This window comes from Rhea pennata, chromosome 29 (assembly GCF_028389875.1).
Source record: "Rhea pennata isolate bPtePen1 chromosome 29, bPtePen1.pri, whole genome shotgun sequence".
Lineage (NCBI taxonomy): Eukaryota > Metazoa > Chordata > Aves > Rheiformes > Rheidae > Rhea > Rhea pennata.
Window position 1 is genome coordinate 4,409,446 of NC_084691.1, and position 25,326 is coordinate 4,434,771.

At 70.5% G+C, this 25,326-nt stretch overlaps 5 protein-coding genes across 5 annotated transcripts; 2 read left to right on the forward strand and 3 right to left on the reverse strand.

Moving 5' to 3' along the window:
• Positions 1-160: 160 nt before the first annotated feature.
• Positions 161-2,565, reverse strand: RND1 (Rho family GTPase 1). The gene is made up of 5 exons (XM_062597344.1): positions 2,412-2,565; positions 2,247-2,334; positions 742-851; positions 487-621; positions 161-406 (listed from the first exon to the last, which is right to left on the reverse strand). Exons 1-5 carry the CDS (start codon positions 2,529-2,531, stop codon positions 161-163), a joined length of 699 nt encoding a protein of 232 aa, XP_062453328.1. The 5' UTR covers positions 2,532-2,565.
• A 336-nt stretch (positions 2,566-2,901) lies between these two features.
• On the forward strand, positions 2,902-5,932 carry CCDC65 (coiled-coil domain containing 65). The gene is made up of 9 exons (XM_062597375.1): positions 2,902-2,980; positions 3,405-3,552; positions 3,668-3,835; positions 3,907-4,076; positions 4,229-4,367; positions 4,612-4,809; positions 4,899-5,117; positions 5,238-5,390; positions 5,532-5,932. The coding sequence occupies exons 2-9, from the start codon at positions 3,415-3,417 to the stop codon at positions 5,823-5,825; spliced, it is 1,479 nt and encodes a 492-aa protein (XP_062453359.1). The 5' UTR covers positions 2,902-2,980; positions 3,405-3,414; the 3' UTR covers positions 5,826-5,932.
• A 317-nt stretch (positions 5,933-6,249) lies between these two features.
• Positions 6,250-8,828, reverse strand: FKBP11 (FKBP prolyl isomerase 11). The gene is made up of 6 exons (XM_062597359.1): positions 8,715-8,828; positions 8,375-8,440; positions 7,341-7,428; positions 7,116-7,149; positions 6,680-6,750; positions 6,250-6,486 (listed from the first exon to the last, which is right to left on the reverse strand). The coding sequence occupies exons 1-6, from the start codon at positions 8,826-8,828 to the stop codon at positions 6,269-6,271; spliced, it is 591 nt and encodes a 196-aa protein (XP_062453343.1). The 3' UTR covers positions 6,250-6,268.
• Positions 8,829-11,027: 2,199 nt separating this feature from the next.
• On the reverse strand, positions 11,028-14,855 carry ARF3 (ADP ribosylation factor 3). The gene is made up of 5 exons (XM_062597361.1): positions 14,774-14,855; positions 13,521-13,710; positions 13,180-13,290; positions 12,972-13,096; positions 11,028-11,888 (listed from the first exon to the last, which is right to left on the reverse strand). The coding sequence occupies exons 2-5, from the start codon at positions 13,666-13,668 to the stop codon at positions 11,727-11,729; spliced, it is 546 nt and encodes a 181-aa protein (XP_062453345.1). The 5' UTR covers positions 13,669-13,710; positions 14,774-14,855; the 3' UTR covers positions 11,028-11,726.
• A 6,525-nt stretch (positions 14,856-21,380) lies between these two features.
• On the forward strand, positions 21,381-23,925 carry WNT1 (Wnt family member 1). Its single transcript, XM_062597301.1, has 4 exons — positions 21,381-21,643; positions 22,127-22,380; positions 22,622-22,887; positions 23,102-23,925. Exons 1-4 carry the CDS (start codon positions 21,543-21,545, stop codon positions 23,588-23,590), a joined length of 1,110 nt encoding a protein of 369 aa, XP_062453285.1. The 5' UTR covers positions 21,381-21,542; the 3' UTR covers positions 23,591-23,925.
• Positions 23,926-25,326: the final 1,401 nt, after the last annotated feature.

Genomic DNA, 25,326 nt, shown 5'->3' on the forward strand with positions numbered 1-25,326 from the left:
GGCTGCCCCCCAGCCCCAGGCCCCAGGACATGCGCACTGTCTGGGGGGGAAGCGGTGTGATGTGGGGGGCTGCCGGCATCCTCCCCGCGGGGCACCGTGCCACAGCCCCCACTGGGCACCCCGGGGGGCCAGGCCCATGTCATCCCCACCCCCCTCCCCTTCACATGACAGAGCAGCTTTTCGCCTTCTCCTTCTTGAAGGCGGAGGAGATGAGCTCAGAGCGGCTGGGCAGGTGCAAGAGCCGCTTGGAGAGGCTGCGCGCAGGGCTCCTGGGGGGCTGCAGGCTGGGTCTGCTCAGGCAGATGCCGGACACGGTCCGGAAGATGCTGTGCACGCTCTTCTCCGACGTGAAGGCTGAGCACTCCAGGTAGCTCTCGGCTCCCAGCTGCTTGGCCGCGGCGCAGCCCTGCGACCCGAAGCCACGTGAGGCCGAGGCAGCACCCAACCCAGCAGCCCATCTCTGGGCCCCCGCCCGCCCCCCGGCACCTGCTCATAGGAGATGGGCGCCTGCTTTTGGTGGGAGAGCTCCATGAGGGTGCTCAGGTCCGTCCGCAGGTCCGTCTTGCAGCCAATGAGCAGCACCCGGGTGTTGGGGCAGTAGTCCAGGATCTCGGTCTTCCACTGCACACACACAAGCCTGCAGTCAAGTAGGGCAACCGGGGGTCCCCACTGCATCCCCCACCCCACTCCCAGCATGGGGGCTTTCCTAGGAGAAGGGCCCCATGGCTGGACGCCCCTCACCTTCTTGGATGCGCTATCCAGGGTCTCAGGGCGGCTAATGTCGAAGCAGAGCAGCACAGCATCCGAATCGCTGTAGCAAAGGGGACGCACGTTGTCGTAGTAGGGAGAGCCTGGGAGAAGAGGGGGTGTCACCGTGCTGCGCCCAAGGGGCTGCTGCTGCCCCCAGGCAGGAGGGAGCTGGCAGGGGGTGAAGCTCCAGAGCACCCCAGAAAACCACCACACCAAACTCATTAGCTCCCATATCTGCTAACGAGGTGGCACGAAACAGTTCCCAGGGTGTTTATATAACTGCAATTCCACCCCCCCACACCCGAGAAGGGAGCCCTGCCAGCAACAGAGGGGCCTGGGATCAGCCGAGGCACCCAGTCCACAGCACCGGGGGCCCCCTCTGTGGGCATGGGGGGGGGGGGGGACCAGGGCATCCCCTCTGCACCGCCCCCGACCCCGGAGCATCCTCCAAGGGGTTTTGCAGCCCAGACGCTCCGTGCGCGGAATAGCAAAGAGGCTGCGCCAGCGCATCGCCATGGCAACGCGGGGACCGCGGGTGGTGGGGACCCCCCCCACCGATGGGGGGGACACTGCAGCACGGGGCAGGGCTGCCCTGGCCCCCCTGGCCTTAGGGGTTGCCTGGGGAAGCGGTGATGCCAGGACCCCCCTATTTACAGGGCCCCCGTGGAGCACAGAGTAAGATCAGGAACACAGCGGGGAGGCTTGCACTGATGCTCCACATGCCCCTATAGAGAGGTGCTGAGCCTGTGCCTGCCCCCCCATACATCACCCCCATTTCAGAGCCAGACCCAAGGGTCCCCCCACACCCAGGAGACCAGGCCCTCCCAACCCCCGGGCATCCAACCCCCACGCTGAGCCAGTCCTAGGTGCGTACCCCCACTACCGCTCCCCCCACCGCCCTAGTGCAGAAGCCCACTGCAGCCCCCACTTGTGCTGCAGCCCCCCCCCCCCATAGCCCAGGCCTTGCACTCACCTCCCCCACTACCGCAGTCCCCTGTCGCAGGGCTCTGCTGTACCCCACCGCAGCCCCCCGCTCCCGTCCCCACTGCATACCAGCCCCATCAACCCCCCACACCCCATAAGGGCTCGTGGTACTGAACACGCAGCTCTCCCAGTGCATACCCCCCCCTTAAGCACTAAAGGGGTATTTCCCCCCTCCCACTGTTGTCCCTGTGCATGCCCCCTCCTCCCGGCACCGGAAGGGTATTCTCCCCCCCCCCCCCGGGGAATGCCCCCACTTCCCCCGGTACCGGACGTGCATCCCCCTCCCCCGTGCATCCCCTCCCGGCCATACACACACACTTCCCCCTGCATTCCCTCCTGGTGCCGGAGGTGCAAGCCCTCCCCCCCGCTTGGCGCATTCCCTCCTCTCTCCCGTAATGCATCCCCGGTACCAGAGGCGCATCCCCCTCCCCACCGCCCGGTGCATCCCCCCGGTACCAGAGGTGCATCCCCTCATCCCCTTCGTGCCCGGAGCATGCCCCCCCGCCCGGTACCGGAGGTGTCCCAGAGGCTGAGCTCCACGCGCTGCTCCTCGCTGGCCAGGCACGCCGTGTAGTTCTCAAACACGGTGGGCACGTACGTCTGCAACGGCACCGCCGGCATCAGCGCCCGGTCCCGGTGCCGGCTCGAGCCCCGCTACCGGCGCCGGCCCGCCTCACCTCGGGGTAGCAGTCCTTGGCCAGCACCTGGAGCATGGCCGTCTTGCCGCACTGCACGTCGCCCACCAGCACCAGCTTGCAGCGGGCCGGGGCGGGCGGCGGCGGCCTCCGCTCCCTCATGGCGGCGGCGCGAGTGCGGCCCCCCCGCCGGCGCCCACCCGCCAGCCCTGCGCGCCCGCGCCGCAGCGATCTTATATAGCGCCGCCGCCGCCTCGCCCCGCCCCCGGCGGCGCCCGCCAGCCAATCGCGACGGAGGCGCTGGGCGCCGCGACCAATGGCGGAGCGGCGGCGGCGGCGGCGGCGGGGCCCCGCCCCCTGTAGCTGCCCGGGGAGGGGGCGCACCTGGGGCAGGTAGCGGCGGGGCAGGCGGAGCCGAGCTGGGCCGGGCCGGGGCAGCGGGTGCAGGAGCGGTGGGGGGAACGCACAGCGGCAGCGGTGCCGCTTTCGGGGCGGCGGCGGCAGCCCTCCAAGCCAGGGGGCGCCTCTCTGCCCGCGGGCCCCCCTCCGCCTCGGTGCCCGGAAGTGCGGCCCGCTCGCTTCCACCCCGGGCCGGAAGTGGCCGTTGCTAGGTGACCGGTGGGACGCGAGCCACGGGGCTGCGTGTCGCTGGTGGTGGTGCGGGCGGGGGGACGGGGGAACCCTGTGGGGCGGGGGATGAGGCAGAGGAGTGAGGGGGGCACCGCATGGGGAGGGGGGGGAACACCCTGGGGGGACACCCCCTGGGGGAGGGCGGACACCTCATGGAGGAGGGGATGAGTGGGGCGAGGGGGACATCCCATGGGGAGGGGGGAGGCACCCTGGGGGAGAGGGGACACTCCGAAAGGGGGGACATCCCATGGAGGAGCGGAAGAGCAGGGAAGGGGGGGACACCGCAGAGGGGAAGGGATTGGGGGGGAGGGAGCAGGGGGAGGGGGCCCAGGGAGACCCTGGAGGAGAGTGACTGAGACCCCGGTTACCCCCCCACAACTTTATGCCTCACACCCTGCCCCTCAGCCCTGCCACCATGCCGAGGAAGCGGCGCCAGCAGGCCACGGCCACCCCCATGACAGAGGAGGACCAGCTCCTGCTGCTGCAGAGCCAAGCCCTGGCCAAGGAGGAGGAGGCCAAGAAGAAGGAGGAGATGCTCACCCAGTTCCTGAAGGTTCCTGGGGTTCTGTGGGAGTCAGCGATGCATTTCCCCGCGTGCCGTCCAGCCCCTGTCCCCTACAGGACGCGTCCTCACTGCCCTTTGACACCCCCCCATGTCCCCCGTGCAGGACAAGCTGGCCAAGGAGGAGCACAACAGCACCCTGAACCTCAACAAGATCAACACGCAGTGGCGCACAGTGCTGCGGGAGGCCAAGGCCAAGGAGCTGCGCACAGACATCGAGATCCTGAGCCAGACCTTTGCGCGGGTGACGGACTGCAAGGACAGCGTCATCAAAGTGAGCACAGGGCTGCTGTGGTGGGGGCACGGGGCCGCGCAGAGCCCCTCACGTGACCTTCCCTCCTGCAGTCCCTGGCCAGAGACCTGTTTGAGGCAGAGGCGCAGCATGCCCAGGCCTTGTGCAGCCACCTGCACAACATCGACTGCCTGCTGCAGCTCCAGCGCTGCCGCCTGCGCTACCTGGAGGAGGATTATAACACGGAGCTGGAGGCCCTCAAGAAGGAGTTTGAGACAGAGAGGTATTGAGGGGAGAGGGAGATCCCTGTGCCGAGGTGGCACCGCTGGCTGTCCTGCCGGGACGCTGTGTCCCTGGTGGGGAGCCCTTTCGTAGTGCCAGAACGGGGACCTCCCTGACCATGTGCTCCGTAGCTCCCCACCCTGTTCCCCCCAGGAGAGCCATCCTCGAACAGCACAAGCAAGAGTGCTGCTACCTGCAGGGCGTGATGCTGGCCGTGGAGCAGAACTTTGTTGAGAACAACTATGAGGCCACGCTGAATTTCCAGAGCGCCTGGGATGACATTAAGAACAAGGCAGGGGCAGGGGATGGGGCAGGGCTTGCTGAAGAACTGTCTGGGCTCTTTAGCCACCCAACTAGCAGCTGACTCTGGTGAGGAGCATTTTAGGGCTTGGGGCATGAGCAGAGCACAGTGAGGGCTGGTGGAGCCTCAGCCCCAGCAGAGGCAAGGACCTGCCTCACTTGGGGCATGGTAGTCACAGCCAGGAAAGGAGGGGAGGGGGTGGCAGGACACCCCCACCAATGTCTCCCTCCCCCAGCAACTAGAAGAGAAGCAGTACAGCCGCTTGCAGCTGGGCAGCAGGATGGATTCCCTCTGGAAGCAGTTCCAGCAGGTCCTGTACAACTACACAGAGGCCACGGAGGACCGTAAGATCGCCTTTGAGGTGCTCCGGCAGAAGGACCAGAAGAGCTCCAAGGAGATAGAGATGCAGACGAAGAAGCTGCAGAAACTTCAGGTTGTGGCTGCAAAAACTCACAGCGCACCTGTGGCCCTGCGAATCGAGCCCCCCCCCCAATCTGTCACTGATCTTTTGTATGCCCCCAGGACTCCATCATAGCCATAAAGGGCAAGATCGCGGCTCACCTCCAGGAGAGTGAGGAGAGGAACCGCCGTGTGCGGGAGGAGAAGGAGGTTGTCCTTAAGCAGCTCCAGGAACTCAAGAAGGAAATGAATCAGGCCAGGGCCAAGGCCCATGGCAGCCTGGCCAAGCTCACCGCGCAGAGCAGTGCGACCCTGAAGACGCTGATGCACGTCGTGGAGAAGGTGAGGCCTGCGGACCGCGTGCTGCCTGCCCTGGGGCAGGACTGGTCTGCTCCAGGGAGCCCCGGGCCATGCAGGCACTGCCGTCCCCTCCCTACCTGCCCTCTCTGGCATCTCCCGCAGGCAGAGCGCATCCTGCGGCTGGGTGAGATGTGCCGTAAGCTGGAGACAGAGGAGGAGAAGGTGCTGCCGTTCTACCCTTCCTCGCTGGCTGAAGGGGAGCAGCAGGATGCAGAGCAGGTCCTCAAGGAGATGCCTGCAGAGCCTCTGGCCCAGGTGAGGAGACAGCGTTGGGGTCCCGAGCTGGCCAGGCACTGCTGCAGGGGAGGGCTGCAGGGGACAGCCTCAGGGACAGCCAGTGTGTGTGCAGGGGTAGGTTTGGGGCTCCTGACCTCCTCTTCTCTCCCTCCTGTGCAGGCCATGCAGGACTACGTAGGGATGGAGCGCTTCTGGCAGAGGTTCAACAAGGTGAAGCTGGAGGAGCTGGCACTGGTGCAGGAGAAGGCAGCTCTGAGCCACAGGAACCAGCGCCTGCGGGAGCTGCTCAAGCAGTACCTGGAGGGGATCTCCGTGAGCGAGGAGGTGCTCAGCAAACCCAACCCGCTCCTCGTCCTCCAGCACAGGAGCTGCAGCCCCAGAGCCCTGCCTGGTGCCAGGGGGCCCGTGCACAATGTCATCGAGGCAGCCCACGTGGTGTCACACACCTTGTGAGCCTTCTGGGGGAGGATGTGTGGCTGGATCTGCCCCGGCCTCAGCTGCGAACCGTCCCGCAGCCCGGATGCCCAGCAGAGCCTGGCGCTCAGGGACAGCATGGAAACCGTGCCCACAGGACACTGCCATTAAAGAGCTCGACTGTGCTCTGGATGTGCTACGGGTCTTATTCCTGCTCACCTACAGCTCTGTCAGGGTGGGCTCTGTCTATGTCTGCACTAAATCCCCCCTGACAGGGCCAGGCTGGGAGCTCCAGGCCTTCGGTGCGAGCTGACAGCGTCCAGCCAGGGAGATGAGCGGCCCAGCGGCCCTTTCCCTCTGCTCTTGCCTTCCGACCAGGCCTCTGCCTGGACAGGAGCTTGCACGCCGTCCCCCACGCAGCGAATGACCCCAGGAGGTGGACAGAGCAGGCACGGAGCGGCTATGGTTGCTGCAGCCACAATTTATTTCTTTTTGGCCTTGTTCCTCTTCTCCTCCTTGAGCTTCTTCTTGGAGAGCTTGGGGCTGCTGGCTTTGCGGTAGAGGTGGAAGCCAATGAGCCCCAGCAGCGCCGGGACCAGCCCGAGGCACACGAGGGGCAGCACGTCGTTCACCACCTTCTGCCAGTAGCTGGCCCGGGACAGGCCGACCAGCTCCACCTCGAACTTCAGCACCGCGTCGCCTGGCGAGAGGGGACAGAGCCTGAGCGGGGACCCCAGAAGGAGCCGAGGCGCTGCCCGCCAGGGCCGAGACGCACCTCCTCCGGCGCGCGGGGTGCCCGGGGGCCGGGCAGGAGCGATCCCGACACCCCTGCTGCGGTACAGGGTCGGCGAGGGCTGCGGGGGGGGCAGGTGGCCCAGCCCGGCCACGCTTACCTGGGATGGTGGGGGGGGAACCTCGTTTGCCGTACGCCAAATGAGGGGGGATGATGGCTCTCCGCTTCTCCCTGCCACAGCGAGAGACCGTCAGCATGGAGGCCCCTCGGCACCCAGCAGGGCCGAGTCCCAGCACCGGGCAGGGGGACAAATCCACTCAAAACCACAGTGGGAACGTTAGGGCCAGCTGCGGCAGACGACAGAGCCCAAGCGGGGCCAGGAGACCCCACGGGAAGGGGGACATGAGGACCTCGTCTTGGGGCAGTGAAGGAGGGCAGCTCGCATCCGGGCCCGGCCTCATCCTGGTCCGCAGTGCGGATGGTCTCACCCAGCCCCGAGGCGGCTTCTCCAGGGCCATCCCGCAGCACGGCCAGGCCCCTGCAGCGGGTGGCGGGGGGCTCACTGCCCTCCCCAGCACGCCAGCGGCCAGACTTACCCCACACACATGTCCAGCAGACTCTGCTCCAGCCCTGCGAGGGGGGAGAAAGGCGCTGAGCAGAGCTGTCCCGCGCCCATCTTACCGCAGCACCCAGTGCCTGGCCCCGGGGCTGCTCTGCCGCGTCCCACCGGACCCCAGGCCCTTCACCCCGTGGCTCAGCCCAGAGCCACGGTGCGGGACCGGGTGGCCTGGCGGGCGCTGGTGACCCATCCGTGCACCCACCGGGGATCACTTGGCGCTTGCCCAGCTCCACCTGGAGCGGATCCCGTGTCAGCGAGGTGTCAATGATCCGTCCATCCTCCAGGCTGCCCTGCCGGACACACGGACCCGGTTACTGCTGACCCAAGTACAGCCGAGCGGTGCCGGGCTCCTTCGGGCCACGCTGCCCTGGCCTGGCCCCCGCCTCCGGGCTCATCCCGCAGTTGCCCCAGGGCCAGCCCCACGCCGGTCTCAGTGCTGCCCCGTGCCTGTCCGAGGACCAAACCCCACACATTGGGGTCCTGGTGCCACCCCAGGGCTGCCCCCTGGGTCAGCCCCATGTGGGTCCAGTGCCAGCCCAGGTGCAACATGGCGCAGAGCCCACTTGGGCCCTGGTGCCACTGCAGGACCCTCCCCACGTGGGCCCCGGTGCTGCCCCAGGACCCTCCCCACACGGGCCCCGGTGCCGCAGCAGCGCCCTCCCCACGTGGCCTCGGAGACACCCTAGCGCCCTCCCCACGCGGGACCCGGTGCCACCACAGGACCCTCCCCACGTGGCCTCGGAGACACCCTAGCGCCCTCCCCACGCGGGACCCGGTGCCACCACAGGACCCTCCCCACGTGGCCTCGGAGACACCCTAGCGCCCTCCCCACGCGGGACCCGGTGCCACCACAGGACCCTCCCCGCGTGGCCTCGGAGACACCCTAGCGCCCTCCCCACGCGGGACCCGGTGCCACCACAGGACCCTCCCCACGTGGCCTCGGAGACACCCTAGCGCCCTCCCCACGCGGGACCCGGTGCCACCACAGGACCCTCCCCACGTGGCCTCGGAGACACCCTAGCGCCCTCCCCACGCGGGACCCGGTGCCACCACAGGACCCTCCCCACGTGGCCTCGGAGACACCCTAGCGCCCTCCCCACGCGGGAGCCGGGGCCGCCGCGGGACCCTCGCCACGCGGGAGCCGGGGCCGCCGCAGGACCCTCCCCACGCAGGCCCCGGGGCCGCCCGGGCCCGCCCCCGCCGCCAGTGCTGACGTGTTCGTGCCGCCGCCCGCACCGTGTAGTGGATCTGCACCGTGTCCCCCAGCGCCGACAGCTCCGAGCAGCCCTCGGGGGGCGCCACCTGCAACGGGAGGGGGGCGCGGAGCGGGACGGGACGGGACGGGACGGGACGGGACGGGACGGGACGGGACGGGGGGGGTCGGTCACTGCGGCCGGCACTGGCCTCCCCCCGCGCCGCCGCCGCGCCGCCCCCGGGCCCGTCCCGGCGCCCCGCTGCCGGGGCGGCCGTCGGGGCCCCGCGGTGCCGGTGCCCGCCGTGCCGGTGCCCGCCGCCGCCCCCCGGTGCCGCCCCCCGGACCCTCCCCCCCCCGGGACCCCCCCGCCCGGAGCCTCACGAGCGTCTCCAGGCGCAGCCCCCGCGCGCCGCTCTCGGGGTCGCCGTCGGCGGCGCGGGCGGGCGGCGGCAGCAGCAGCGGCAGCAGCAGCAGCAGCGCGGCGGGGGGCGGCATGGCCGGGCTGGAGTCGGCGGCGGCGGCAGCGGGGGCCCGGGCCCGCCCCGGGCCGGCCCCCGGCACCGCCCGCCCGCGGGGCGCCGCCTCCCGCCCGCCGCGGGCCCGCCCCGCCGCCCCCGGGGCTGCCCCGGGGCCCCGGACGTCCCCTCGGGGCGCCCCAGAGGCGTCCCCGGGGTGGAGACGTGTCTCCGGGGTGTCCCAAGGATGGAATCATCCTTTTGGGGTGTCACAGGGATGGAGGTGTCCTGGGGGTGGAGACGTGTCTCCAGGGTGTCCTAGGGATGGAGACACGTCCCCGGGGTGGCCTCGAACTGGGGACATCCCTTCGGGGCACCCCAGGGATGGCTATGTCCCTTTGGGGTCTCCCAGAGCCTGAGACGTGTCTCCAGGGTGTCTCACAGCCACGGATGAGCCTTTCGGCGCGTCCCAGGGATAGAGGCGCCTCTTTGGGGCACCCCCAAGATGGGGATGAGCCTTTGGGATGTGTCTTTGGGGTGTCCCGGTGCCAGGGACGTGCCCTCGGGATGCCCCCAAGCTGGAGACAACTCCTTGGGGTGTCCCACAGCGTGGGAGGAGCCTTCAGGGTGCCCCAGAGATGGGGATGTGTCAGAGAAGCCCCACGGGGGCAGCCAGACCCACGGACGTGCTGCGGTGGTGGCCCAGAGGGCAGATACGTTGCTGGGCTGGCGCAAAGCTGGAGATCAGGATGGCCCAGAGCCAGAGACGTGCCGCTGGGGTGGCCCGGAGCCCCCGGGGTCCCCTTGGTGCCGGGGACGTGTGTCTGTCTGCACGGGGCCGGCGCCAGACACATCCCCTCCACGTCCTTCACCACCGGCCCTGCTGGCCCTGGGCCACAGCCTGCGGCTCCCCACGGGCTGACGCTGCTGGGCCACCTCGGCGCAGGGCTGTGGGGCGCCCCACGGACCCCAGCCGCTGCCACCCGGTCGCCGGGGCTCCCTGGCCCCATCGGGGCCCGGAGGATCACGGAGCTGTGGAGACTCGGCCCCGGCAGGCAGCAGCAAAGCCCGGAGAAACCAGCACCCACCTGGCCCCCAACACCCACCCGGCCCCCAGCACCCCGGCCCCAGCGCCCAACTTGCACCCGCACGCCCCGAGGTGGCTGCGGCACCGGGGTCAGGGATGCGCTCGGGGATGGGGCCAGCACCCGTGGTGTGGGACGGCCGTGCAGGCAGCCCTGGCACATGTGGGGCAGCCCCAAGGGGCAGGGGGCTGCCCCAAAACACGAGGCAACCCTGGGGTTTGGGGGGCAGCCCCAAAATGCACGAGCAACCCCAAAACGCACAAGAACCACCCCAAAACCACCCAGCGCGTGGGAGCATCCCCAAAACGCACGAGCAGGGGCCGCCCCGGCACGCGCGCCCCGGCTCCCGCCGCGGCCTCGGCCCCACGGCAGCGGCGGCGGCTCCCCGGACGACGGCATCGGCACGCCGGCCGCGCCGCCGCCGCCGGCCCCCTTTGTCTGCCCGCGCACCCACATACCAGCCCCGGTTGCCGAGAGGGGCCGCAGCCGGGCTGGCGGCGCGGGGCCGCGGGCGCTAATGGGATTAGGGCCGGCGGGTCAGCGCGGGGCCGGGCCCCCCCACGCCGGCCCGGGCGCACAAAGCCGCCGGGCGGCGCGGTGGGAACGCGCCGGGGCCGGCTCCGGCGCCCCGCGGCACGCCAGCTCCGGCGCCGCCCCATCACCCAGGCTCCAGCCCCCCCCCGCCAAGCAGGAGGAAACCAGGTGGCTTGCCCCAAACCTGCCCCCCCTTCCCCCCCCCCACGGGGCCCAGGCGTCCGGCACACACGCCGGGCCCAACTCCGGGCGGGCACGGAGCAATCCCAGGAGCCGGCAGCCCCCGGTGCCCCCGGAGGGGACGGGTCCGGCCGCGGTGGGGACACGGGGATGGGCGCAGCCGGGTCCCAGGGACGACACCCCCGGCCCTGCCCGCCGCTGGCACTGGCCCCGCGGGATTAGCGCTAATGGGATTTACCGTTTCATCCAATATTCCCCCAAAGACAGGCCCGGCGAGGGGGGGGTTAGCAGCCCCCCTGCCCCTTCCCCCCCCCCTCGCCCTGCTAAGCTGTTTCTAATTAAAAGCCACCCGGGGCTGCCCGTCCCCACGCGCCTCCGTGGGACCCGGCAGCCGCCCCCCCGAGCCGAGGGGCTGCAGCAGACGAGCCGCGGGCCGGCGCTACATAAAACATGTTTAATATCCAAGGGGGGGGCCGGGGCCGGGCGTCACCCACCATCTCAGGCGCGGGGAGGGGGAGGCGAGTACACACGTCCCCGAGACGGGGCAGAGCCGCAGCGACACGTCACACCAAGCACAGACCGGGGTATAAATACAGTGCCGGGGAGGGGGGGGGAAATGGGGCGTCCGCCCGTCCGTCCGTCCGGGGCAGGGGACGTTACAATCACTATGCTGGCACGGGGGGGCGCGGAGGGGTGCCGGGTGCGCCGCTGGGGAGGAGACCTGCCTCGAAGTGACATGGGGAGGGGGGGAAGGGACAGGGAGACCCCAGGGACGGGCTGGGGGTGGGGGAGATGTGGTCCCAAATGGCCCCGCGGCCCCGCTGCTCCCCCCCACCACCACCACCGCCCCCCGCGTTTGGTCCGCGGCAGAGAGAGGAGCCGGGGACGGGCACCCCGGCACAGCCCCACCGAGGGCCCCCCCCGGGGGGGGGCTCTGCCCCCGGCCCCCATAGACTTTATATAGAGCTATATTTCCACGCACGCACACACGAGATCCGAGGGGGACCGTGAAGACCCCGGAGAAAGAGGCGAAACCCCACAGCAACCGGTGCCAGAAGAAAGCAAAACACCCGCGGCCGGGGCGGGGAGGGGGCGGCCGGGCGCGGGGGGGGCGCGGGGGGGCCGGCGCCCGCCGCCGCTCACTTCTTGTTCTTGAGCTGGTTGGCGAGCCAGTCGAGGCCCTCGTAGAGCCCGTCGCCGCTGGTGGCACACGTCGCCTGGATGTACCAGTTGCGGTGGCGCAGGGAGTGCAGCCCCAGCTTGTCCGTGATCTCCGCCGCGTTCATGGCGTTGGGCAGGTCCTAGGGCAGAGCAGGGCGTCGCGCGCCGGACGCTGAACCCCAGCCCCGGCGCCGCGGGGATGGGCACGGCCCTGCCACGGGAGCCGCAGAACCCCAGCCCCGGCGCCGTGGGGATGGGCACGGCACTGCCACAGGGGCTTGCTGAACCCCAGCACCGACGCCACGGGGATGGGCACGGCCCTGCCACGGGGCTTGCTGAACCCCAGCCCCGGCGCCGCGGGGATGGGCACGGCCCTGCCACAGGGGCTTGCTGAACCCCAGCACCGATGCCACGGGGATGGGCACGGCCCTGCCACAGGGGCTTGCTGAACCCCAGCACCGACGCCACGGGGATGGGCACGGCCCTGCCACGGGGCTTGCTGAACCCCAGCACCGACGCCACGGGGATGGGCACGGCCCTGCCACAGGGGCTTGCTGAACCCCAGCACCGATGCCACGGGGATGGGCACGGCCCTGCCACAGGGGCTTGCTGAACCCCAGCACTGATGACATGGGGATGGGCACTACCCTGCTGTGGGGGCTGCAAAACTCCAGCCCCGATGCCATGGGGATGGGCACGGCCCTGCCACAGGGGCTAGCTGAACCCCAGCACTGATGACATGGGGATGGGCACTACCCTGCTGTGGGGGCTGCAAAACTCCAGCCCCGATGCCATGGGGATGGGCACCACCCTGCCATGGGGGCTGCAAAATCCCAGTCCCAGCACTGCGGGAATAGACACAGCCCCACTGTGACGGCTGCAAGACTCCAGCCCAGACAGGGAAGGCACAGCCCTGACACCACGGGAAAGGGCACAGCCCTGCTGCAGTGGCTGCTAAACCCCAGCCCCAATGTAATGGCAGTGGCACAGCCCTGCTGCCACGGGGATGGGCATGGCCTCAGCACAGGGGCCACTAACCCTCAGCCCTGAGGCCACGGGGATGGACATAGTCATGCCATGGAGGCTGTTAACCCCTAGCCTCGATGCCATGGGGATGGGCACGGTCCCGATGCCATGGGGATGAGCACAGCCCCACCATGAGGGCTGTGGCCCCCCAGCCCCAACGTCACGGGGATGGGCACGGCTGCGCCCCCCCCCCCCACCTGCTTGTTGGCGAAAACCAGGAGCACAGCGTCCCGCAGCTCGTCCTCCGCCAGCATCCGCATGAGCTCCTCACGCGCCTCGTTCACCCGCTCCCGGTCGTTGCTGTCCACCACGAAGATCAGCCCTGGCGGGGCGAGGCCACGGTGCTGGGGGGCAGGCCGGAGCGGCCCCGGGGCCGGCCCGGCCCCCCGTCGCGCGGGGACCTACCCTGGGTGTTTTGGAAGTAATGCCGCCAGAGGGGCCGGATCTTGTCCTGCCCGCCCACGTCCCACACGGTGAAGCTGATGTTCTTGTACTCCACCGTCTCCACGTTGAAGCCTGCAGGGAGTGACAGCGGAGGGAAACTGAGGCACGCGCAGCCGCGAACGCCCCAGGCGCGCTCCCCAGCGCCAGCGCTTGCCTCTCCCTCCATCCCCACGTCCCATCTCGGCTCCTCCTGCCCTTAGGGCTGCCCAGGTGGGGAAACTGAGGCAGGGAGGAGCAAAGCCCTAACACAGGACCCAGGCGTCCGGGGTGGGGGTCGCCCCCCGAGCGCGTCCCCCACACACCTATGGTGGGGATGGTGGTGACGATCTCGCCCAGCTTCAGCTTGTAGAGGATGGTGGTCTTGCCGGCGGCGTCCAGCCCCACCATGAGGATCCTCATCTCCTTCTTCCCTATGAGGCTCTTCAGCAGGTTCCCAAAGATGTTGCCCATGGCGCCGGCGGTGCTGGCTCTGTCCGGAGGCAAGGCCGAATCCTGCGGGGGCACAGGGCGAGCGCTGGGCCGCAGCAGCGGTGCTGGGGGCGGCCCCATGCCCTGGGGGGGGGCGTGCCCCGGGGGGGCTCTGAGCCCAGACCCTGCTCTGGGGATCCCAGGGGCAGTTGGGCCCCCTCCTCCCCCCCACGCTGCAGCCTCCGGAGGGAAACCGAGTCATGGCGCTTGTGGGGGAGCCCAGGTGTCCTGGTTGCTGACCCTCCCCCACCTCCTTCCCACGGGGATGTACATCCATCCCCATTCCCACGGGGCTATCCGGCCCCTCCATCCCTGAGCCCCCCTGCCGGAGGAGGCAGCGGGGAGTCCCCAGCACCCCTGGCAAGGGGCAGAGCCCGGCCCAGCAGCGCCACTGAGCCCTGCCAGGCCCTGGGGCACCCGCGGGGCCCCTCCAGGCCTGTGGGACCCTCAGAAGGCAGCTCCCCACCACACACAGTGTCCCCCCCCGTGCCTGGCACCCCCCTGCGCATGGCGCTGCCCCCCTCCAACGCACTGCTTTCCTCCCCCCCGGTGCAATGCACACGCCAGCGCCTTGCACCCCCCGCTACGATGCACCTCCCCTCCGGCTTGCCCCTCACCCCCCAGGATTGAAGCGCAGCCCCAACGAATCGCCCCCTCCACGCACGGCGCACACACCCCCGCGCAACGCGCCCCCCGGTGCAACGCACCGTCTCCACGCAGTGCGTCCCGCAAATACACCGCACGCCCCGCCTCGGGGCACCGCATCCCCCCCCTGCCCCCGGTGCAATGCATGTCCCGCCTCCCCCGTGCGATGCCCCCTCCCGGTGCAGCAACCCCCCCCCCAAAGCCCTGCTCAGCCCCTCCCCCGGTGCAATCCCCCCCGCAATCCCCCCCCCCGGTGCAATGCAGACTCCCCTCCCAGCGCACCGCTGCCCCGGTGCAACGCACCCGCCAGTGCATCCCCCCTCCCGCCGCCCCCGGTTCGATGCGCTCCTCCCTCCCGTGCATCGCCGCCCCCGGTGCAGCGGCCCCCGCCCCCCCCCCCCCCCGCGCGATGCCCCCGCGCGTGGGCGCCGCCGCCGCGCACCTGGTGCCGGTGCCGGTGCCGGTGCGCGCCCCGCCGCCCCCAGCTGACTCTGCACCGCGTCCCGCCGGCCGGAAGCGGAGGCCCGAGCGCGCGCGGATCTCGCGAGAGCGCCGGTTCCCCCCCCCCCCTTCCCCCCCCCACGCCCGCTCCCGCCGCCCGCACCGGGCCCGGGGGCGCGGGGGGGCGCCGCGCTCGCGAGAGCCGCGAGCCGTTTCCATGGCAGCGGCTGCAGCAGAGCGGGGGGGGGGGCGGGGGGATGCACTGTGGGGGGGCGTGGAGGTGGGGGCCACGATGGGGGTGCGTGGGGCTGAGGGGCTCAGTAGGGTTGCGTGGGGCTAGGGGCCACGATGGGGGTGCGTGGGGCTGGGGGGCACGGTTGGGTGCGCGGGGCTGAGGGGCATGATGGAGTGCGTGGGGCTAGGGTGCACGATGGGGTGCGCGGGGCTGGGGGGCACGGTTGGGTGCATGGGGCTGGGGGGCATGATGGAGTGCGTGGGGCTAGGGTGCACGATGGGGTGCGTGGGGCTGGGGGGCACGGTTGGGTGCGCGGGGCTGGGGGGCACGGTTGGGTGCATGGGGCTGGGGGACATGGTGGAGTGCGTGGGGCTGGGGAGCATGATGGGGTGCGTCGGGGTGGGGGGCATGGTTGGGTGCATGGGGCTGGGGGGCATTATGGAGTGCGGGGGCTGAGGAGTACGAGGCAGGTGCGTGGGGCTGGGGGACATGGTGGAGTGCATGGGGCTGGGGGCATGATGGGGTGCATTGGGGTGGGGGCATGATGAGGTGTGTAGGGCTGGCGGGGCACAGCTGGGTGCATGGGGCTGGGAAGTACGATGGGGTGTGTAGGGCTGGGGGCATGATGGGGTGCATGGGGCTGGGGGCATGGCAGCTGGGTGCATGGGGCTGGGGGCACAATGGGGTGCATGGGGCTGGGGGCATGATGGGGTGCATGGGGCTGAGGGGCACGATGGGGTGCGTAGGGCTGGGGGCACGATGGGGTGTGTAGGGCTGGGGGGCACAATGGGGTGCATGGGGCTGGGGGCATGATGGGGTGTGTATGGCTGGGGGGCACAATGGGATGCATGGGGCTGGGGGCATGATGGGGTGCATGGGGCTGGGGGCACGATGGGGTGTGTAGGGCTGGGGGGCACAATGGGGTGCATGGGGCTGGGGGCACGATGAGGTGTGTAGGGCTGGGGGGCACGATGGGGTTCATGGGGTGGGGGACATGATGGGGTGCATGGGGCTGAGGGGCACGATGGGGTGCGTAGGGCTGGGGGCACAATGGGGTGCATGGGACTGGGGGCATGATGGGGTGCGTATGGCTGGGGGGCACAATGGGGTGCATGGGGCTGGGGGCATGATGGGGTGCATGGGGCTGGGGGCACGATGGGGTGTGTAGGGCTGGAGGGCACGATGGGGTTCATGGGGTGGGGGACATGATGGGGTGTGTAGGGCTGGAGTTCGTGGGGCTGGGGGGCATGATGGGGTATGTAGGGCTGGGGGGCACGATGGGGTGCATGGGGCTAGAGTTCGTGGGGCTGGGGGGTGATGGGGGTGCCCACAGGAGTGATGCGTGATGGGGTGCAGAGGGTGAGGAGTGTGACAGGGGGCAGATTGGGGGGTGCACTACGGGAGGGCGCGTAGAGAAGGTGTCTGGGGTGGGTGCAGGGTCAGAGCACTGTGTCGGCACCCAGCTCGCACCGTGGGGTGCACACACTGCGTTTGGGGTGTCCCAGCGGGAGGGGGAGGAGCTGCAGGGTCCCAGGTGGGAGCACCCTGCACTGCAGGGCCATGTGCAGTGCACTGCGCAGCCTCACACACTGCACAGCCCTGTGCACTGCAGTGCGCAGCCCTGTGCAGTGCACTGCACAGCCCCATGCACTGCACAGCCCTGTGCACTGCAGTGTGCAGCCCTGTGCATTGCACTGCACAGCCCCACCCACTGCACAGCCCCCCTACACTGCACAGCCCTGTGCACTGCAGTGCGCAGCCCTGTGCATTGCACTGCACAGCCCCACCCACTGCACAGCCCCCCTGCACTGCACAGCCCTGTGTACTGCACTGCACAGCCCCACTCACTGCACAGCCCCCCTACACTGCACAGCCCTGTGTACTGCACTGCGCAGCCCTGTGCATTGCACTGCACAGCCCCACACACTGCACAACCCCCCTGCACTGCACAGCCCTGTGTACTGCAGTGTGTAGCCCTGTGCATTGCACTGCACAGCCCCACACACTGCACAGCCCCCCTGCACTGCACAGCCCTGTGCATTACACTGCACAGTCCCACTGCACTGCACAGCCCCATGCACTGCACAGCCTGGTGCACTGCACAGCCCTGTGCGCCGCGCTGAACAGCCCTACATGCCACCCAACAAGGCCCTGTGCACGGCACAGCCCTGTGCACTGGCACCAGGTGAGCGATGTGGCTCAGGTGTCACCTCTGCTGAGTGGTCCCGGCGGGGGGGGGGGGGGGCTGCTCCCCCGGAGCTGGAGCTGGCAGTTCACACTGCAACAGTGGGCGGCAGTGAGGCCGTGCAGGAAAAACACGGTGCAGGAGGGACAGGAATCCTCCGGCGAAATGTCCTGGGCATCCTGGTCGCAGGATGCCCCAACCCAGGCCCCATTTCCACACCCCCAGTGAAGCTGGGGCCCCCTTACTGAGCCCACCTGGCCCCACTCTTCTCCTGCGGCAGGAGGAGGGACCCAGGTGTCCGGGCTCCCCGTCCTACCTGCTTCAGAGGCAGGTGATGGGTGAGAGCCTGTATTCAGGCCCAGCGGGACCCCCAGGGCCTCCTGGACCCCCAGCACCTCCTTGGCTGCCCTGTCCCCCATCCCCCTGTCCATGCGCCCCTGCACAGCTCTGTCCGTCTGTCCATCCCGCAGGCACATCCACCCTGCTATTCCTCCCTCTGCTCATCGGCCCGTCCACCCCTCCGTCCCCCTGTCCATCCCTTTAGCCTGCTACCCGTCCCTCTTTCCATCCAGGTGTCCTTCTGTCCATCCAGGAGTCCTTCTTTCCGTGCTGCCACCTCGCCAGCCTCCCCTCCGGCCGCCCGTCCCGCTGTCCCTCTGTGCGTCCCTCCGGCCGTTCGCCGGTGCCGCCGCCGCCCCTCGCCTCTGCTCCCGGCCCAGCCCCGCTCCGCCGCTCCCGGGGCCGGCCCGGGCCGCCTCTTCTCAGCCTGCTCCGTGCGGAGCCGTCCCGGCCCCGGCCCGCCCCCGCCTCTCCGCCCCTGGCAGGTAAGGCCGGGCGCACCGGGGGCACCGGCCGCCCCGACGGCTGCGAGAGCCGCTGCGCGCTGCCGCGGGCCTGGGGAGCAGCGGGGCCGCGGGGGAGCCGGCTCGGCCCGCCCGAGGCGGCGGGGTTCCCCGGGGCGCGGCCGCCCGGGGCTCCCGGAGCCGCCGCTGCTCGGGGGAAGCGGGGGGGGGGGGGGGGCGCCCGGGGAGGGGGGACGGAGCGGGGACGTCCGCCCTCAGCGGGGACGCCGGGGGCGGTGCGGGAGCACCGGGCAGGACTGCGGGAGGCGCAGCAGGGAGTCGGGCAGGGCTGCGCCGGGTCCCGGGGACGCGGCGGAGGGTGCGGAGGGTTCGGGCAGGGGGTGCGGGGGGCGCCCGCGAGCCCCGGGGCCGGAGCGGGACGAGGGGGCAGGGGGTGCGCCTGGCCCCGGGTGGGCGGGATGGTGCTGGGGACGGAGCAGGGAGGCAGCGCGGCCGGGGGCGGCGGGCAGAGGCTGCGGGGGGACCGGGGCGGCGGGGCCGCGCCGTGTGTCATGCTCTTGGCAGGGCCCGGGCGCAGCTGCGCGGGGCCCCCGCGGAGCCCCCGCCGCCGGCGGAGCGGAGCCGGCGCTCGCTGGGGACTTACCAGGGGAGGGGGAGAAATATGGGAGGGGGCGTCGCGTTTCGGCCCCGTCGCTAGTGCCTCGGCCCCGGCCAAGACCCTCTCGGCCGCGCCCCGGGGCCTCCCGGCGGCCGCTGACCTCAGCCCCGGGAGCCGCTCCGGGGCGGCGGCGGGAGGGCGCGGCGAGAGCCCGGCCCGGCCGCGCCGCCGCCGCCCGGCCCCGTTCGCCCCCCCGGGGCACCGGCCCCCGCGGCCCCCGCGGCCAGCAGGCGGCGTCGGGGGGCGGCGCGGGCGGGGCAGCTCCCAGCGCGGGGCACCTGCAACGAGCCGCGGGGGTCTCAGCTCCGCCCGCGCGGCTGAGCCCCGCTCCCGGCGCCGGGAAGCACCCGGCGGGGCCCCCGCTGCCCCCCAGGCGGTTGTGCCGGGGGCAGCGGGGGCGCCTGCGGTGGGGACACGGGCCTGGGAGCGCCCCTGCCTCCGTCCCGCGGGGCCGAGCTCCCCGTCGGGCTCTCTGCGGCGCCAGGGTCCGGCTCCGCTGCCCGTGCCCACGCACCGAGACTGGTGCTATGGACGGAGCGGGGGAACTGCGGCATGGCAGGGGCACCAGCGGGAACGTCGTCCCGGCAGGCTGGGTGGAGATGAGCGGCCCCCCAAACCCACAGCCCAGGCTGCAGCCCTGTTGCGGGGTGAGGGGGGGGGAAGCTCCTGCCTCAGCCCTTGCCGTGACCCCCGAGGTGGGGGCCCTGCCCTGGCCTTGCGTCCCCCCAGACCCAGCCTGCCTTTCTCTGCCTCCCGCATCCCTGTGTCTCAGCACCGGGAATCCCCTGGATGTGCTGGGGGAGGAGGCAGGCAGTGGGGAGAGCCCGGGTGCAAATGCTGCCATGGGGGGCACACCTCTGCCCTGAGCCCTGGCCATGCCCCTGCCCCACAGCCCTGCCCCAAATGGCTCCTGGGGAGGGGAAGGGGGCTGGGACCCCTCCAGGCCAGGGGTGCCGTGTGGGGGGATCCCCCCACCCCACAGGCCTGTGTTGGGCCTGGCTTTGTCCAGCCTTTAATTGAAAGTGGCTCTGGGGGCTCACGAGAAGAAAGGGTGGTTCGGGGCCGTGACGGGATGAGCGGGGCTAATCCATCCCTCGCGCATGACTGGTCCGGGGAAACCGCAGCCGCGGGGATTAGGCCCGGGCCGGACCCCACCACAAAGGGGCTCCCGGGAACGGCTCATCCCACAGGCAACATGACCCCTCTCCCCGGCAGCACCCAGCCCCGGGCCTCGCTGGGCGCCCCTGGGGCTGATACACCCCTGGGGCTGGGAACAGCTGGGACAAACCCTCCGTCACTGCCAGAGGTGCCTGCCAACACCTGCCGATGCACCCGCAGCACCCTGTCCACCTGCCTGCATGCCCAGGCCATCCCTCCCTCCATCCTGGCATTCCTCCCATCACCCAGCCACGTATCTCCCCATGCTGCCTTCTGTGCATCCTTCCAGCTACCCTTCCACCCCACCCCCTGGACCTCCCTCTTACCTTCCATGCATCCCTTCTGCTCTTTCTCCACACTTTTATCCATACGTCCTTCTCTGCCTCCAGCCCTCCATCCATCCATTGCTCTATCTATCCATCCATCTCTCTGTCTCTCCATCCATCCCCTCATGAGGAGCCTGCTGGTCCCACCACAGGGGCTGCCCTCATGGGTGGGCACCCATGAGCCTGTTTGCAGGGAGACTCCAGGGTCCTGTGACCCACGGCAGTGCCAGCCCTGTCCCATCCCTCTCTGTGGGACACAGACCGGGGCAGATGGGAGAAGAGGAATCTGGGGGGAAATGAGCTGGCCCCTATGTACCTGGTGCAGCCCCGGGGGTCCTGTACAGCCACCCCCGGCTGTCCTGGGGCTGTCCCAGCCTCTGCTTCTCCATGTGCCCTGGGCTATCCCGGGCTCTCCCTGCTCTTGCTCCCTGGGCTATCCCGGTCTCTCTCAGCTCCTGTGCCCTGGGCTACCCCGGGCTATCCTGGCCGGAGCTGTCCATGCGTCCTGGGCTCTCCCAGGCTCTCCCGGCCCCGCTCCGCCCGCACGGACCGGAGCGGGAGTGCACGCCGGGGCCGGGGCCGGGGCCAGGGCGGGCAGCCGCAGCCGGGCCCCCCCGGCCGCCGGTGGGGCCGGGCCGCGGCGGGCCCGGGCCGCAGCCACCTGCCAGGCTAATCCGGGCCGTGACGGACAGGCCCGGCGCCGCCGCTCCGGCCGCCCCGTTAAGAGGTGCCGCGGCCCCGCCGCTCCCCATTGTTAGGGCGAGGACGCGGGCTGGCCCCGCACGGCGGGACCGGCCCATGGGGACCCTCCGCGCCGCCCCTATAAGAGGGAAGGGGCTGGAAGATGCTCCCGGGTGCTGAGCGCTGCGCACCCGCCTCGCCTCGCCTCGCCGCCTCCCCGGGGAGCCGCCGCGCCCCGGGCGCCGGCACCGCGCTCCGGGCACCCCGCACCGACAGCCTGCAAGAGCGCCCCGGGTACCGGCACCGGGCACCGCGCACCGCGCACCGACAGCCTGCAAGAGCGCCCCGGGCAGCGGCACCGCGCCCCGGGTACCGGGCACCGGCACCGCGCACCACCCGCCCGCGACAGCGTTCCGGGCAGCGGCACTGCGCCCCGGGTACCGGGCACCGGCACCGCGCACGGAGCCCCCGCAGCAGCGCCCCGAGCACCCCGGGCCCCGTGGACGGACCTCCCGCCTCCGCGCCGCGGGCCCCGGCCCCGTGCCCCCCGCGGCCGCCCTCGGCGGAGCCGCCCGCCCTGCCCGCGCCCCGCGCGTCCGGAAACACGCGTGGATGTAGCGGCCGGGCCGGGGGCTCCGCGGCACCATAAATACCCCCGGCGGCCGCTCGCCCTCGCACTCAGCCCCGCGGGCCCCTGCAGACGGGCTCCCCCGCCGCCGGAGCCATGCGACCCGCCGCATTAATTTTAGGCTTGAGGACGCTGTGGGTTTTGGCGTTTTCCTCCCTTTCCAACACGCTGGCGGTGAATAACAGCGGGCGATGGTGGTGAGTCCGTCACGGAGCCGCCGGGCCGGGGCCGGGGCCGGGCCGGGGCCGGGGAGCCGGGGGAGCCCGGGATGCCCGCTGCGACGTGCGCCCCGTCGGGGGGGGGGGGGGCTGGAGCCGAGCCCGGGGTGGGGGGGGGGGGCGGGAGGTGGGACGGGGCGTCCTGCTGCCCGGCACTGACAGGCTCCCGGGCTGGCGGGCGCTGCTGCCCACCGGGCTGGGGCTTTGCACCAGGTCGGGCTGGGGAAGCAGCCGGGGGGGGGGGTCCCCACAAGGAAGGGACCCGGATACCGGAGAAGGGCCAGGATGGGCTCTGCCCATTCCTGTCCCCTTGGGGACCTGGCTGTGAGTGAAGAGAGGGGATCGAGGTGAGACCTGTGAGCCAGGACTCCTGGGTCCTGCTTGCCGAGCAGGGAGGGGAGTGGGGCGGCAGGAGCCTCTCTGCACCCCCGAACCCCCGTGACCCCCCCATACGTGCTGCAGGGGGATCATCAACGTGGCCTCCTCCACCAACCTGCTCACCGACTCCAAGAACGTGCAGCTGGTGCTGGACCCCAGCCTGCAGCTGCTGAGCCGCAAGCAGCGCAAGCTGATCCGCCAGAACCCCGGCATCCTGCACAGCATCAGCACCGGCCTCCAGAGCGCCATCAAGGAGTGCAAGTGGCAGTTCCGCAACCGCCGCTGGAACTGCCCCACCTCCCAGGGGCCCAACATCTTCGGCAAAATCGTCAACCGGGGTGAGGCCGCGGGGCGGTGCAGGGCACCCCGGGCCCTCCGCGCACCTAGCAGCCCCCCACACCCCCCCGCCAAAGGGGAAACTGAGGCACTGGGAGGGTGGTGCTGGGTAGCCCCTGGGTGAACATCAGGGCTCACACCTGGGTCCCGCCTGCCCCCCTAGGTGCTGCTGACCCTGCAGGACAGGATCAGCTTGGCACGGTCCCTCTGTGCACTTTGCAAAACCTCCGCTCCCCTCCGCAGGCTGCCGGGAGACAGCCTTCATCTTCGCCATCACCAGCGCCGGCGTGACGCACTCGGTGGCGCGGTCCTGCTCGGAGGGCTCCATCGAGTCGTGCACCTGCGACTACCGCCGCCGCGGCCCGGGGGGCCCCGACTGGCACTGGGGCGGCTGCAGCGACAACATCGACTTCGGGCGGCTCTTCGGCAGGGAGTTCGTGGACTCCAGCGAGAAGGGCCGGGACCTCCGCTTCCTCATGAACCTGCACAACAACGAGGCCGGGCGCATGGTGAGGGCTGTGTGCGGCCGGGTGCCCCGGCTGCAGCCCCGGCAGCCGTGGGGGAAAACAGAGCCGCCTGCGGTTGCAATATCCCCCCCTTGCAGGCGACAGAGCCTTTATTTTTTTTTGCGTGGGGAGGGCTGAGCGCGGTGGGGTGCTCGGGTGCCGGGGACGAAGGGCTGCTCCCTCCTCACCGCTCACCGTGCCCCGCGTGTCCCGGCAGACCGTGTTCTCGGAGATGCGGCAGGAATGCAAGTGCCACGGCATGTCGGGCTCGTGCACGGTGCGCACGTGCTGGATGCGGCTGCCCACCTTCCGCGCCGTGGGCGACTTCCTCAAGGACCGCTTCGACGGCGCCTCGCGGGTCATCTACGGCAACAAGGGCAGCAACCGGGCGTCGCGGGTGGAGCTGCACCACCTGGAGCCCGAGAACCCGGCGCACAAGCCGCCCTCGCCCCACGACCTCGTCTACTTCGAGAAGTCGCCCAACTTCTGCACCTACAGCGGGAAGACGGGCACAGCGGGCACGGCCGGGCGCTTCTGCAACAGCTCCTCGCCGGGCCTGGACGGCTGCGAGCTGCTGTGCTGCGGGCGCGGGTACCGCACGCGCACCCAGCGGGTCACCGAGCGCTGCAACTGCACTTTCCACTGGTGCTGCCACGTCAGCTGCTTGAACTGCACCAACACGCAAGTGCTGCACGAGTGCTTGTGAGCCGGGGAGCCGCCGGCACCCTGCCCGGCCCCGGAGGGGGTCTGCGTTGCCCCCGATGACGGCTGCCCGGCCAGAGGCAGGAGCCCGGGTGGCTCTGCGCCCCCGGGGATGGGGCTCCCCGGTGCACGGCGCGGTCACGGCCGCCCCGGGGGCCGCTGCCGGCTCTGCAGGGTTTCCTTCTCGCTGTAAATAAAATATTTATTGTGGACGGTTTGGTGCCGGGCCTGGCCCCTCTGGGCCCCTCCGCCCCTGCGCTTCGCTGGCCCCAGGCCCTGTTTTTTATAATTAAAAATAATAATAATAATAATAATTAATAATTAATAATAATAATGCTTTGTTACAGGTTTCACTGATAGCCTTTAGGGAAGAATAAAGGATCTATTTTTATCAGTCCTGCCCTCTTGCCTTTCTGGGGTGGTGGGAGGACATGGGGACCATTTGGGGGGGGAGACATGCTGCCCCCAGCCAGGCAGCCACCGTCCACCCTGTCGCCCGTCTGTGCATCCACCTCTCCAGCCTTTCCTCCACGCACCTCTCTGCATCTGGCCAGTGACCCCATCCAGCCGTCCCCTCTGCCGTCCGCATCCTTCCGTCCATCCCCCCAGTGCGTCCATCCCCCCCGCTCCGTGCAGACCTCCTTTCTCCCAGCAGTGCCCCGTCTCTCGCCCGCCCTTGCTGCTGCCGCCCGGGTGTCCCCCGCCGAGGCTGGTGTGGCCATCACCATGGCGCCTGGGCTGCGGGGCTGCGGCCCTGGAATTTGCCGGGGGTGGTGGGGCTGGTGTCGCTGGGGCCGGGGGCCGGTAGTGGCCACGGGAGGTACAAGACGGCAGACAAGGAATGAGCATCGTCCATCACCGCTCCCGGCCGGGGCTGACGGCTCCCCTCGGCTCCGGGGGAGGAGGGGAGCCGGGAAGGGCACAGAGGTTACCGCCGGCCCTCGGCCGCTGGGAACAGCCACGGCGGCCAGCTCTGCAGCCAGCAGGTAACCGCCAGTGGGAAACCCCTGGGGTGGGTGCTCCCCAGATGGGGGTCCCCCTGGGGCGGGAATCCCATTGGGGATGGCACCTATGGGGATGGGGGTCCCCCCGGGGTGGGGATCCCATCAGGGATGGCACCTATGGGGACAGGGGTCCCCCCAGGGCGGGGATCCCATCAGGGATGGCACCTATGGGGATGGGGGTCCCCCTGAGGTGGGGATCTCACCAGGGAGAGTGTGCTCTCGGGGCAGGTATCCCATCAGAGGTGGCTTCTGCATCCTATGGGAAAGGTTTTCCGCCAGGGTGGACATCCCCCCACGATGGGCATCCCAGCAGGGTGGGTATTGCAGCAGGGCTGGTATCCCATGGGAATGGGTATCCCACCAGGGAGGGCATCCTACTAGGATGGGTATCTCTCCAGGATGGGTATCCCATAGGAATGGCATCCCACGGGGGCGGGCACGGTGCCCGCCAGCAGCGGGCTGCACCCCGATTCAGTGCCATCGGGCCCTGGCCGGGTGCAGCGATGGGCTGCAAACCCCAAGCACCAATTCAGGCAAATCCTGGGGCTTTTCTGCCACAGCAAAACCCCAGAACCGGGGAGGATCCCAGCCCTGCCGGGGACCCCAGCCCTCAAATCCGCCGGCAGCGCCTGGCCACAGCACAGGGTCCCAGGAACCTCGCGCGGGGCCTCTCGGGGCAACATGCATCAAAGTCTGTGGGACACGAAGGGATGACTCCGCGGCCAGAAATAGCCCC

Coding starts and splice junctions, on each gene's coding strand:
- CCDC65 (XM_062597375.1), top strand. CDS start 3,415: ATGCCGAGGAAGCGGCGCCAGCAGGCCACGGCCACCCCCATGACAGAG. Junction 3,553..3,667: donor TGCTCACCCAGTTCCTGAAG/GTTCCTGGGGTT, acceptor TCCCCCGTGCAG/GACAAGCTGGCCAAGGAGGA. Junction 4,810..4,898: donor AGAAGCTGCAGAAACTTCAG/GTTGTGGCTGCA, acceptor GTATGCCCCCAG/GACTCCATCATAGCCATAAA.
- FKBP11 (XM_062597359.1), bottom strand. CDS start 8,828: ATGCCGCCCCCCGCCGCGCTGCTGCTGCTGCTGCCGCTGCTGCTGCCG. Junction 8,441..8,714: donor GGCTGCGCCTGGAGACGCTC/GTGAGGCTCCGG, acceptor CTCCCGTTGCAG/GTGGCGCCCCCCGAGGGCTG. Junction 7,429..8,374: donor CGGTGCAGATCCACTACACG/GTGCGGGCGGCG, acceptor TGTGTCCGGCAG/GGCAGCCTGGAGGATGGACG.
- WNT1 (XM_062597301.1), top strand. CDS start 21,543: ATGCGACCCGCCGCATTAATTTTAGGCTTGAGGACGCTGTGGGTTTTG. Junction 21,644..22,126: donor AATAACAGCGGGCGATGGTG/GTGAGTCCGTCA, acceptor TACGTGCTGCAG/GGGGATCATCAACGTGGCCT. Junction 22,381..22,621: donor CGGCAAAATCGTCAACCGGG/GTGAGGCCGCGG, acceptor TCCCCTCCGCAG/GCTGCCGGGAGACAGCCTTC.
- ARF3 (XM_062597361.1), bottom strand. CDS start 13,668: ATGGGCAACATCTTTGGGAACCTGCTGAAGAGCCTCATAGGGAAGAAG. Junction 13,291..13,520: donor CACCACCATCCCCACCATAG/GTGTGTGGGGGA, acceptor CACTCCCTGCAG/GCTTCAACGTGGAGACGGTG. Junction 13,097..13,179: donor TTACTTCCAAAACACCCAGG/GTAGGTCCCCGC, acceptor TCGCCCCGCCAG/GGCTGATCTTCGTGGTGGAC.
- RND1 (XM_062597344.1), bottom strand. CDS start 2,531: ATGAGGGAGCGGAGGCCGCCGCCGCCCGCCCCGGCCCGCTGCAAGCTG. Junction 2,335..2,411: donor CCAAGGACTGCTACCCCGAG/GTGAGGCGGGCC, acceptor GTGCCGTTGCAG/ACGTACGTGCCCACCGTGTT. Junction 407..486: donor CGCCCATCTCCTATGAGCAG/GTGCCGGGGGGC, acceptor TTCGGGTCGCAG/GGCTGCGCCGCGGCCAAGCA.